The sequence below is a fragment of the Pongo abelii genome, chromosome 12, assembly GCF_028885655.2.
Source record: "Pongo abelii isolate AG06213 chromosome 12, NHGRI_mPonAbe1-v2.0_pri, whole genome shotgun sequence".
NCBI classification, from domain to species: domain Eukaryota; kingdom Metazoa; phylum Chordata; class Mammalia; order Primates; family Hominidae; genus Pongo; species Pongo abelii.
In genome coordinates, this window is record NC_071997.2 from 122740119 (window position 1) to 122752768 (window position 12650).

General features: G+C 52.8%; 1 protein-coding gene and 1 non-coding gene across 9 annotated transcripts in view; one reads left to right on the plus strand and one right to left on the minus strand.

Moving 5' to 3' along the window:
• Positions 1-12650, minus strand: part of RRM2 (ribonucleotide reductase regulatory subunit M2) — a 56251-nt gene that overhangs the window by 10044 nt on the left and 33557 nt on the right. For 4 of the 8 annotated variants that reach the window (XR_010136367.1, XM_054547757.2, XM_054547760.2 and 1 more), the window contains one exon: positions 11486-12089. The exons of 2 other annotated variants lie outside the window; for them this stretch is intronic. Coding sequence is in view for 4 of the 6 variants with exons in the window: in XM_054547760.2 (XP_054403735.1) it covers positions 12055-12089 (35 nt within the window). In the remaining 2 variants the exon portion in view is untranslated. Of the gene's footprint in view, positions 1-11485; positions 12090-12650 lie in introns of those variants that run through there. 2 more of the 8 variants (XR_010136368.1, XM_054547763.2) reach the window with 1 other exon arrangement.
• Positions 12512-12646, plus strand: LOC112132185 (small nucleolar RNA SNORA2/SNORA34 family). Its single transcript, XR_002913993.1, has one exon. It is a non-coding gene; the product is annotated as a small nucleolar RNA SNORA2/SNORA34 family (small nucleolar RNA).

Consider the following 12650-nt stretch of genomic DNA (forward strand, 5'->3'; position numbering starts at 1 on the left):
TCGCCGTCGGTGATGGCAGCCAGTGGCAGTCTTCCCCTGTGTGCCTGGCTGCGAAAACAGCCTGGTTGAGTAGCCTCACATCCCAGATGGACTGCAGGACCAGGGAGGGGCAGTGGGGGCCCTGGCTTGTAAGTGACGGGGGCACCTCCTGCAGGGCCCTGGCCGCCCAGATGGGAACTGGGTGGTCCCCAGGGCTGGATTCTCTGGCCACACCCACATCCCTCCCCTAGTCCCTGCATCTGTAAGTAGCCCTTAAGTTTCTGTCTCTTCTACCCTGGGATGGCATACAAACTGTTTAGTAACTAACAGGGTTCAAGCAGAGACCAATCCAAACAGATGCCAGCCTGCTCACCTTGCCCGTGAGCACTGAGTGAACCCGAGCCCTGTGTGCTCCTGAATGGATTCATCCCACTTCACCGGCTGGTTCATGTGGTCGTTACAGTGACCCTCAGCGTCAAAAATAACAATGATGATAAAATGTATTGAGCACTTACTGCCAGTCCTTGTTCTGAGGCTTCCGAGTGTATTAAGCTGTCCACACACCTAGGCAGAGATGTGGACAGATGATATGATCTCTACTTACAAATAAGAAAACAGGAACAAAGTGGTTTCACACACAGCTGGTGAGGTAGAGCCCAGACGCAGACTCGGGCCAGCTCCATAGCTGGTTCTCTGTCATAACACTCTGTTGCCTCTCTTTAAAATAATATAAAAAGAATTTGGGAAATACACCCTGGGCTTCATTCAAAAAAGGTTGAAAAACACATACACTATTTAGAAACACTTCTATCCAACACAGCCACACACACACTCATATGCACACTCACACACACATTCACTCATGCACACACACATATTCACACCCACACTCATGCACACACACACATTCACACACACGCACATCCACATGCACGCTTTATTTCGAGGGAAATGAACTCACAGGACTCTAATTTCCTGATGCCATGGGAAGAACAGTGGGCATTCCTGTCATGTTTTTCATGGGAAGCTGATTCAGAGAGGCTAAGGGGCATCCCTAACGTCACACAGCTAAGAGGCAAGGCTGAGGTTTGCACTTCCACTGCTCTGACTTGGAAGCCCAGTGAGGCGCTCAAATTAAAATGAGAAACCTTTTCCTGTTGTCCAGGCAGAAAACCAGGAGAGGGGAGAGAACAGCCACTAGGGAGGGGACAGAGCGCAGCCATTGGGCAGCCGGGGAACCGAGGCTCGTGCCTGGCTGCAGACTTCCCTCTTCAGGCCCTTCCGGCACCATCTGCTGTGGACCCCACAGCTCCCACCCGCCGCTGCCTGGGATGAGTGGGCTCCATCTGCTCATTCTGCACAGCACTCATTTTGCAGACCTGGGGAAACTGAGGCCGAGAGGGCTGTGTGACTTGCCCAAGGTCACACAAACAACCCTCACCGGACTGAGGGGAGTGGCCCTGAGCTTGCTGTCGGACCTGGCCTCTGCTCGCAGCCTGGCTGCCCCACACCCACACATGGAGCTTGGTGCCCCTTGCAGGTGGTGGGCTTGGCCCCAGCCCCCAGAGACAGCTGCAGATTTCCCCCTCTCTTTTCCCCACTCTGCCCAGCTCTGCCCTTTGGTTCTCCCAGGAACAGGCTGACATTCACCATCAAGCGCTGGCTCCCCGTCTCCCAGCAGCCGAGAGCTAATTGTCCTGATTTCTTTCCAAGAGCAGCCTCTCTGAATAGCCTTCGCAGGCACAATTAGGCAGGTTCAGCTTGACTTTCACACTCCAGTTCTGAAAAAATCAAATCAGCAAGGAAGCAGAGCCTCTTGGAAGTTCTCTGAGAGCGCCTTTGTGCAGGAACAAAGCACACACATAATTACCTGCTTTGCTGATGAGCTCAGGACCCGGGGCCCTGCGTGCAGGAGCAGCCCGCTGGCGGCCCCGCACAGACTCTGTCTACTCTATTCTTGCAAGCAGCCAGCCAGGCTGGGGCTCCTCCTGGGACCTGCAGTGGACGGCCATGCCCCGGGGGCCCCGCCCCTGCAGGCCATTTGTCTCTGCCTAAAGAACCCCTGTCGTGGATGGCTGGCGCGGATGGACCAATCTGAACAGCAAGTGCAATGGCCTTATTGTCAAGATGGAGTGCCTGAGGCCCAGAGAGGGCAAACGCCCTGCCCAAGGCCACACAGCAAGATCAGGAAGAGCTGTGACTCCCCAGGCCTCGGCAGGCGGGTGGGGGGCGGCAGGGGGGCGGCGGGCGCTGGTGTCTTCCTGGCCCTGACTGTAAGGCTAACTCACGGTGCACAGTCATCCTGCCCAGAAAAAAGCGAGGGCTTTGACCTCATGAAAGAAGGTTTCCCACTAAACAGCGGGTGCATCGCTGTTGACAGGCCAAGAAGAGTGTGGCCAGCACTTTTTCTGGGGACAGAGAAGGAAGGCGTTCTCTATCTCCATGTGGAGAAATCAAGGCCCAGACGTCACACAGCCAAGAAATGGCAGAGCTGAGACTCATCCCCGTCTCTGATTCCTGGGCCGGCACTCATGACTAATATCAGCAACCGCCCTGCACACGCCCACACACATCGAGACGCCGCATCCCAAAGCCTGCTGTAGCAGTGTTTTGATTGACTGAGAGAATCGACATGAGCGACAGGCGGCTCCACACCACTCTATTCATCAGGAAGTTGTGCCTGGCCTGGCAGCTCGGCTGTGCCCTGTCTCCTCCCCTCCGTGCGCCTGGGCATCCCGTGCACTCTTGGCACCTCTCTTCCCACTAAACAGCAGGTGCATCGCTGTTGACAGGGCACCATTCATCCCTGGAAGCGGCGGGTGGGAGCTGTGGGTTCTGGAGCAGATGGTGCCAGAAGGGCCTGAAGAGGGAAGTCTGCAGCCAGGCGCGAGCCTCGGTTCTCCGGCTGCCCAGTGGCCGCGCTCTGTCCTCGCCCTAGTGGCTGTCCTCTCCCCTCTCCTGGTTTTCTGCCTGGACAACAGGAAAGGGTTTCTCATGTTAATTTGAGCACCTCACTGGGCTTCCAAATCAGAGCAGTGGAAGTGCAACCTCAGCCTTGCCTCTTAGCTGTGTGACGTTAGGGATGCCCCTTAGCCTCTCTGAATCAGCTTCCCATGAAAAACATGACAGGAATGCCCGCTGTTCTTCCCATGGCATCAGGAAATTAGAGTCCTGTGAGTTCATTTCCCTAGAGCTAAAGTGCGCATGTGACTGTGTGTGTGTGAATGTGTGTGAGTGTATGTGTGAGTGCATGAGTGAGCATCTGTGAGTGTGCATGAGTGTGTGTGTGTGGCTGTGTTGGATAGAAGTGTTTCTAAATAGTGTATGTATTTTTCTCATCTGTAGAATGGAGATGAGGCTGGCCCCTCACTGGGCTGGGGAGATTCCTGGTCCAGGTTGCCACGTGACACACCTGCAGGAGGCTGTGCCCCTCGTGCACGCGGGTGGTGGAGGTCATGACACACATCCATATCTGCCCTGCGATAAAGAAGTTAAAGTCTTGGACCTGTGCTAATAAGGAACCACCAGGCCGGGCTCAGTGGCTCATGCCTGTAATTGCAGCACTTTGAGAGGCAGAGACAAGTGGATCACTTGAGCTCAGTAGTTCAAGACCAGCCTGGGCAACACAAGGAAACCCGTCTCTACCAAAAATACAAACATTTAGTCAGGCATGGTGGTGCATGTCTGTGGTCCAGCTACTTGGGAGGCTGAGGTGGGAGGATTGCTTGAGTCTGGGAGGTTGCAGTGAGCTGAGATCACGCACACTCCAGCCTGGGCCACAGAGCGAGACCCTGTGTCAAAAAACAACAACAAATAAGAACTACCAGCCTGGGACAGGGTGGAGCTCGGTGCTGTGTAGCCCAGACCATGCTTCCTGCAGCCCCAAAGAGGGAGGCTTGGAAGGATGGAGCAACCAGCTAGGAAACGATTCCATGGAGAAGCAGGGCTGGGGGTCTCAGGGCCAGGCCAGCTTCAGAAAGCCTGGTGGGAGCACTGCAGGGGCGCAGGCAATGGGGCAGACAGAGGTGGCCAGGAAGGTTCTGGCTTCCCAAGAGAGCAGCCAGCTCACCTGGCGGGGTCAGTGGGCTACATGATGCAGTGTCCTGACATCCGGGGGTTTGGGCTGAGATGTGGGCAGAGCAGGCAGGGAAGCCATCAGATGCCCTGAGACTGGTGTCTGGCAGGAGGGTGTGGTCTGCACAGGTGGTCCTGGGGCAGAGGCAGAGGGGAGAGGGGACCCAAACCTCTATGGTGAATGTGGGGAGGAAGGAGAGGAGCTGGGCATAAGGGAACCGCCTCAAATCCAAGCAGCCTCTAGGGAGGAGACCCTGCCCTTGCCAGCCTCCTCTCCCTGGTCTGCATGGCTCCCCTTGCTGGGTTCCACACAGTAGGCACCTTCGGTCGATTTGCTCAAAGCTGCAAGGCCCGATGGGCAAGCCCGAGGTGAAGCTCTTGGGTTTCCTGGAGTCTCCACTCAGCACCACTCCGTGCAGGTGGCAGGGACCCTGGGATTAACCAGACTTTGGCACCGCTCCCCAGGGGCCCACATCTTGTCAGGGAGTGAGATGCTGTCAGCTCAGAAGGCATTTGGATTTGGTACAAAATGCTGGGGAGCAGTGAAATGAAAAGCTAGCACAGGGCAATCAGGAAGGCTTCCTGGAAAGGGGTGCAGCTCAGGTGAAACCCAAACTATGTGCAAGGTGTAGGGAAGGGCATCTAGGCTGAGCCCAGCATGAGCAGAAGACGGCAGCCCATAAGAGCAGGAACCCCCTGGCTTGCCTGGGATGTAGGAGCACACAGGAAATCACACAAGAGCAGGGAAGAAACTCATCACAGAGGGCCTGGAGGGGCAGGGAGAGGGGGCTCGACTGTCCCCTGAGGGCCCTGGGGATGCACTAAGCACAAAGGGTAAGAGCGGAGCTGTGTCTTCAAGGAGAGCCAGGCCTCCTGGGCGCTTCCCACCTCCAGCCACCTCCCTCACCAGCAGAAAGAACAACCGAGAGGCTACAGAGAAACTGGGGGGCAGGCTCCCAGAGCTCCTTCGAGCCAGCGTTTCTGAAATGCTGGGCTCTTCTCCCTGGAGAGGCTTCTGGGAAACAAAGATCTGAGTGTTGGGGAAAAGCCCCAGTCTCCATCTCTGTGTGTGTGAACACACAATACAGCGGCCAGTAAAGGCTCTGAGCAGCCCTGCAGGAAAGAAGCCTCTTTAACAATTTCAACCCAGTGATGCCTAAACCTCAGTCATCCTGGAGTCTTTCTTTTCTTGCTGCACTATTAAAATCCTGTTTGAAAAACACTGCTCAGAGCTCCACCTTCTGTGAGAGCCTCGTGGAAAGACCCTGTGTCTGATCTGGGCCCAGGGGTCAAATCCAGTGCATGGAACTGAGTCGGAGGAGAGACCTGACTAGGCCAGACCTCATTCTCCTGAGAATTAGATACAGGAGTGGACACTGTGCAAAGGCCGGCAGCCAAAAGGGTCTCTGGAAGAACCAAAGACTCAGCGACATTCCCAGGCTGAGGGTGAGAACCAGTCAGGGGAAAATGCTGGCGTCACCTCCTCGGAACCCTCTGGGGCTTTGCTCATCGTCTGGGTACCTGGGGCACCTGGTGGCCACTGTTCACAGCTCTTCAACCACTCAAGCCTTTGGGCTGAGGGTGTCTCCACCCACGAGGGAGTGGTCTTATCTCATTTAGGGATACAGCTCCTTTGAAAATGTCACCCACCACCACCTTAACCTCTCAGTACCAGAGGTGAACAAAAATTAGGGCCAATTTGGTCCCCATTGGAAACTGACTTCCACTTCTTGACAAGAGAGTGTGATATAAATGACTCATTTATGGAAGAAGACGTCCAAAGGACCAATGATCTGGGCCAGCCCCGCGGCACTGTTCTCACTACTACTTGGTTCTCCAAGGTGAAGGTCTGGGGACGAGCTCTCCTAGGCCTGCCCAGGTTGGGTCAGGTCAGTGTCAGCTTCTGCCTGGTCATAGCTGACCAGCTGACCGACCATGAGCTCCCGGCATAGAAGGCCACTCCTCGGAAGCACCCATCCATTCCCCAGCTGGGGCAGCCAGGCCTTCCTCAGAGCACGGCCCCGGCCCCCATGCCAGTCTCCCGCTTGGCTGCTTATTATTGAAATTCAAATAAGCATAATGAGTTTGAGGTCCCCTATTACTCCAGACACAGAAAATGAAATTAGTGAGCACAGACACTGCAATTGTATTCCAACCTCATCCTCTGGGTAAAGAAGGTGAGGGAAGGAAGAGCATCGGAGCCAGGGCTGCTGCATCCAACAGAGCTGCTTCATCACAGCCCGGAGTTAGGGCAGGGAGCACAGGTGGCTCAGGGACCCCTCACCCTCTGTACTGAGTGCCTCAGATGGAAAGACATGGCCAAGACCCCTTTGTTCACGTAATCTCCCAGAGGCAGGCAGCATGGGGTGGCAGGAGTTGTGCAGGGGGGTGATGGAAGGCTGTAGGTTCAAATCCTGGCCAGGCCACTTACAGGCTACATGAGCACAAACCAGAACAATGATGCGCAGGAAGTCTGTGAGCACTTTCCTGTGCCAGGACTGCTGACGGCTTTGTGTGTATCACCCCCTCATCCGCTCAACAATCTGCTGAGCTCTACTGACACCCATTTCGTACATGGGAAAACGGAGAGCTCAGAAGAGTTAAATGACCTGGATTCTCTGAGCCTTTTTATTTTTTTCATCCATAAAATCAAGGTAGCCATCCCATCTCAAAGGTTTGTGGCAAGGATTACATATGGCACCATTTATGAAGATGACCAGAGGTGTTTGACACAGGTGAGTACCCAATAATGCTCTTCCCAGAAATGCATTCATTTAGTCACTTACCCCTCCTCTCATTCATTCCTTTATTCCTTCATTTATCCATGAACTCATTTATTTAAAATAAATAGGCCAGCTGTGATGCCCGAGGTTCCAACATTAGGCATTCTACTAGGATACGCCATGGAAGGTTGTCACTAAAATATGTCACCTGCCCCTTCACAAGTTCAGTTCTTATGGGCAGGGTTGGTTTGCAGAGTAAGGAGCAAAACTGAGCCATTAGTTGCCTCTAATAGAGTTATTCATAATTTTAAAAATGAAATGCACAAATGCCAATCACGGGTAGAATGAACAAACTGTAGTATAGTCAAACAATGGAATACTCTCTACGGCAACAAAAAAGGTTACAGCTACCTGCAACACAGAGTCTCACAAGCATAATGTTGAGTCAAGCCAAAAAAGGGCACCAAAAAGTGTACCATCCTTGATCCTGTCTGCATAAAGTACCACACCGAGCAGCGGCCATCTCTGGGGATGGAAGTGGAGATGGAGGCGCCTTAGTGTGCTCAGGACTGGGAGGAGCCGGGAGGGGTTTCCTGGGTGCTAATGATGTTCTCTTTCTCCATCTGGGGGCTGACTTCACAAGTGCATACACTTTGAGAAAAGGCATCGAGCTGTGCTCTTATGATGTGTGCATTTTTCTGTAGTGTAATAATTTAGTTTAAAAAAATGTCTATTAGGGCCAGTTGCAGTGGCTCACTCCTGTAATCCCAGCACTTGGGAGGCAGAGGCAGGCAGATCACCTGAGGTCAGGAGTTCAAGACCAGTCTGGCCAACGTGGTGAAACCCCATCTCTACCAAAAAATACAAAAATTAGCCAGGCACAGTGGCTCACACCTGTAATTCCAGTACTTTGGGAGGCCAAGGCAGGAGGATCACCAGAGGTCAGGAGTTTGAGACCAGCCTGGCCAACATGGTGAAACCCTGTCTCTACCCTACTAAAAATACAAAAATTTGCCAGGCGTGGCGGCATGCACCTGTGATCCCAGCTACTCAGGAGGCTGAGGTAGAATCGCTTGAACCCAGGAGGTAGAGGTTGCAGTAAGCTGAGATCAGGCCACTGCACTCCAGCCTGAGTGACATAGCGAGATTCCATCTCAAAAAAAAAAAAGTGTCTTTCAGACATCCCAGGGGGAGCGCTTCATAGACAATGAGATACTTGAGTGTGGCAGCCAGGAGGGCCAGGACAGAGCCATGAATGTCAGCGTTGTCGGTGGGCCTGGTGGGAGCCAGCAGCACAGGAAGGCGGGGGTGCTGAGCTCTAGGGTGCGGGAGGTTGGGAGGGGAGAGGACCCAGCAAAGGGAACAAAGAAGGGGAGCTGGTGATGCTGGCGGAAACCAAGGAAGGGTGGGTCCCAGAGGCCAGTGGAAGTTTCCAGGAGCATGTGCTGCTGAGAGTCAGGCAAGATGAGGCCCTGAGGACCCACTTTTGGGTCTGGCAACACGAAGGTTACTTGATAAAAGCATTTTGGGGACAAAGAATGAGCAAGGGCCAGACTGTAGCCAGCTGCAGAGGGGAGGGGGACAAGGAAGAACAAGACCTCCGCCTCCCGGGTTCAAGCAATTCTCCCATCTCAGCCTCCCAAGTAGCTGGGTTTACAGGTGCACACCACCACACCCGGCTAATTTTTGTATTTTTTTAGTAGAGATGGGGTTTCACCATGTTGTTGGCCAGGCTGGTCTCAAACTCCTGACCTTGTGATCTGCCCCAAAGTGCTCGGATTACAGGCATGAAGCACCGCACCCAGCCCCGAGACTTACTTATTTTCTTTTGGAGATGGAGTCTCACTAGGTTACCCAGGCTGGTCTCAATTCTTGGGCTCAAGTGATCCTCCCACCTTGGCCTTCCAAACTGCTTAGATTCCAAAGTACTTGGCCTTCCAAAGGGATCACAGGTGTGGGACATCATGCCTGGCCTCTTTTTTGAGACAGGGTCTCACTCTGTCACCCAAGCTGAGCGCCATGACACAATCATGGCTACTGTAGCCTCAACCTCCCAAGCTCAAGTGATCCTCCCATCTCAGCCTCCCCAGTAGCTGGGACTACAGACATGAGTCACCATGGCTGGCTAATTTTTAATTTTTTTGTAGAGACTAGGTCTCATTATGTTGCCCAGATGGGTCTCGAACTCCTGCATACAAGCAGTTCTTCTGCCTTGGCCTCCCAAAGTGCTGGGATTACAGGCGTGAGCTACTGTGCCCAGCCAGAGACTTTCCCAAAACTCTGTTCTCTCATGTAATAAATCATTCCTCCCCAAACAGTTGTTTTTGTATTGCTGTGCAAAGATTATTAGTATAATGATGAGATTTAATATTACATTAATTTGGTTGTGAATTATTTGTATTGTCACAGTCATTAACTCGGTGACTGCAAATTTGTTTTAATTTGATTAAGCTCCTTGTGCATTCTCTCAAAACTTCCAGCAACAATGTAACCCAGAACTGTGTAATGTAATGTTGCATTCATGGTAATCTGACCTGGGTTATGGATCAGGCAAACAACAGAAGGTTTCAGTACTCACCTCCCTGGCTTCACTCAGCCACCAAGACTTCACTACCCTGGACCTTTTCCTGGGTAGAAAAAGGTTTCTGAATCAGGTTGTCCATCAGGGAAGCAAAGCAGATGGGGTGGAGGGGGTGCCCTTTGTGGGAGGAGTTATCCTGAATTAAGCAATCAGGCACCAGGTGCTCAACTAGATACGTTTCTCAGAACCCATTTTACAGATGAGAAAACTAAGGCTCAGAGAGGTTCAGCAACTTGCCCAGAACAGGAAAGCGCAGAAGTGGGAGAGTGGAAATTTTGTGTCTGACCCCAAAACCCTTTTCCTTCCACTGGCCAGATTGCTTCATGGACCTGACTGCTGGCAGAGAGCTTGCCTCGCCATAGGCTGGCCCTGCAGCAGCCGCCCCCTAGAACAGAAAAAACGCCAAGGACAGCAGGTGCAGACACGTAAGAGCCAGGGAGGACCAACACTCACCCCCCTCCCACACAGGCAGCTCGGTTCTCTGGCCCCATTTCAGCCCCCTCTAGACCCCAAGGGCCTCAAGGACAAGAACTGGGTCAGCTCACCTCTCTGCCCCACACAGAGCTCAGGTCAACATCCTGCACATAGCATAGGCCGCAAAGAGCGGTGGAAAAGCGGCACAGTTTGGAATGAAGGAATGACCAGCCCTAGCAGCACTTGGTTTTGGCACATAGGGCAGAGAGCCTGGATATGTAATGTAGGTCTTTCTTCTCTCACCGGCACACATCATGACCCTAGCCTTGGTCCAGGCTCCAAAGGCTGGAGAAAAGCTCAGGTGACTTGAATTCATCTGGCTTTTCACCATTGGGCTTCACAATCTTTGCACTTGAACTGAACATGACATTTTCCTTACTGAGCTACTGATGGCTGAAGCCAGCTGACTGTCCTCCAAGAGGCCTCCCAGGTAGCACTTACCTGTCAGCTGACCCAACTCAGAAACCTCACTGCCATGCCAGAACCAGCACACATAGTAGCTTGCAAGGAAGACTCACATTAGCCAAGTTTACATGGCTGATGTATAAACCAGGAGCCATTTTTTGCATTAATAATGAGCAAGTGAGCTGTGGCAAGCACTGGACTACTTTCTCCCAGAGATGCAGTCCTCCCTTCATCTGCCACCCCAGGACTGTTTCTGGGCAGTCATAAAGCCCCTGGATGGCCCAAGGTGCCAGGCACAGTGCTGTCACCTGGCCCCCACATGGGTCTCTTCTTCCGCTCCCTGCAATGGTGTGGCCTGTCCTGACCCATCATGCTGCTAAAGCTCAGGCTACATCCCTTGTCCCTGCTGCCAAGGGACATGGCCCATTCCCTTTTCACTTCTCTTCCATTGAAGCCCCTCACACTGAAACTTTGGGAAGATCCAAGTATAAGAAATGGGCTGAGCTCAGAAACTCCCTTCCTCCAACACGCTACCATTGATTCCAGCATCTGAAACGTTCCTCTGGCTGGGCACTGTGGCTGAAGCCTATAATCCCATCACTTTGGGAGCTCAAGGGGAGGCAGAAGGATCACTTGAGCCTGGTTGTTCAAGACCAGCCTGGCAGCACAGTGAAACCCTGTCTCTACCAAAAAATACAAAAAGTAGCTGGGTGTGGTGGCGTGGGCCTGTAATCCCAGCTACTCAGGAGGCTGAGGTAGGAGGATGGCTTGAGCCCAGGAGGCGGAAGTTACAGTGAGCTGAGGTTGTACCACTGCACTCCAGCCTAGGTGACAGAGTGAGACCCTGTCCCAATCAATCAGTCAATCAATCAAGCAGTCCCTCACACGTTGTCAAAGCTCAATAAGTAGGGAATGAAGGAATAATGAACATGGCCTAGCTTTTACACCTCTGTTCTCTCTTTCTGTGAGAACTTTCCCAGGAGGCAAGGACCCTGGTGTGCTGTTCCCGGCTCCCCAGATGACTGGAGACACAGCTGGACCCCCACAGAGGACCCCACTGCCCAGGACTGCCCCTTCCCCTGCTCACAGCATTCAGTGAGTGCCCTGATAGGTCTTACAGGCCTGGGAGCTGTTTCTTCTTTAAGACTGTACATATCTCTGATCCATTACAGCAAGCTTGTCCAACCCGTAGCCCAGAACGGCTTTGAATGTGGCCCAACACAAATTTATAAACTTTCTTAAAACATTATGAGTTTGTGATTTTTAATTGTTTTTAGCTCATCAGCTATCGTTAGTGTTAGTGTATTTTATGTGTGACACAAGCCAATTCTTCTCCTGCTTTACAGGCTAACTGCAAAGTGAGCTCTGAGAGCAGTTAGAGCTCCAAGGTCTAGAGGGGCTTACTGGGGTGCCAGCAGGGTTCTTCCTGTAGACTCAGGCAGACTCAGGCCAGAGAAACCCAGTCCTCAGGAGAGCAGTGTGGGCTGCCGGGCTCTGGAGTCAGACATCCCGCTCTGGAAGATGACCTGAGTGGCTCTGCCTGCGGTGCACAAGCTCCTTGGGCGGTAGCCTCCTTATCCCGAGAACCAATGTCATTGTGCGAATTTGATGGTACAATTTCACCTCGCTAGGGGCACAGTGGAGCCAGGTAACCCTGACTCAGCGTTGCTTCCCAGTGTGGGGACACAGCTCTGGGCGAACTCTTTGCCACTGTTCTGGAGGAAATCCCAGCTGGAGAGTGCTGGAGTGGAGGGCCAGTGTCTCCCAGGTCAGGCCCAGTGACTCATGGGTCTGCAGCTGCTGATGAGCAAATGAAGATCAGAGGCGTTTAGGCAGAAAGGAGGCATTCTGGACTGGAACAGAAGAGGGGAAGGAATCAGAGGGTGGAGGAGAGCCCCGGAACCCCTCAGTAATGGGGAGTGGGAGACCAGATATCCACCCCACCCCTCATTTCATAGTAACGAAACCAGGGCCTGGCAGTGCGGCCTGAGCTGGGGACACACCCAGCTCAGTCTAATTCCAGGCCCACATCCCCTCCACTCCTCCCTCCGGGCTGCCCCGTGGCTCACCGGCTGGAAGGATGAATGAGCAGGGTACCTTCTGTCCACAGCAAAAGGGCACAGAGAGAAAACCCAGAGGAGGGAGCCTCATGTAGCCAGGTGGAAATTAACAATAATACTCGGATGTACAAAATACTTATTTATTTCTTTGCAATTTATCTAACCATTTTCACAAGACTCCATGAATGTAAACTTGCTAATTAAAGAAATCCCATTAGGTCCTGAATCAAGACTAGTGTTTTGCTGTAGCTGTTGGTTTCAAACAGGATCCAAGAGTGATGTCTTCCTTGTGGTCTGTTCACTGCTCAGTATCCCAGTGTCAGTGGCCAATTCAGTTGGAAGCAACATGGTCTT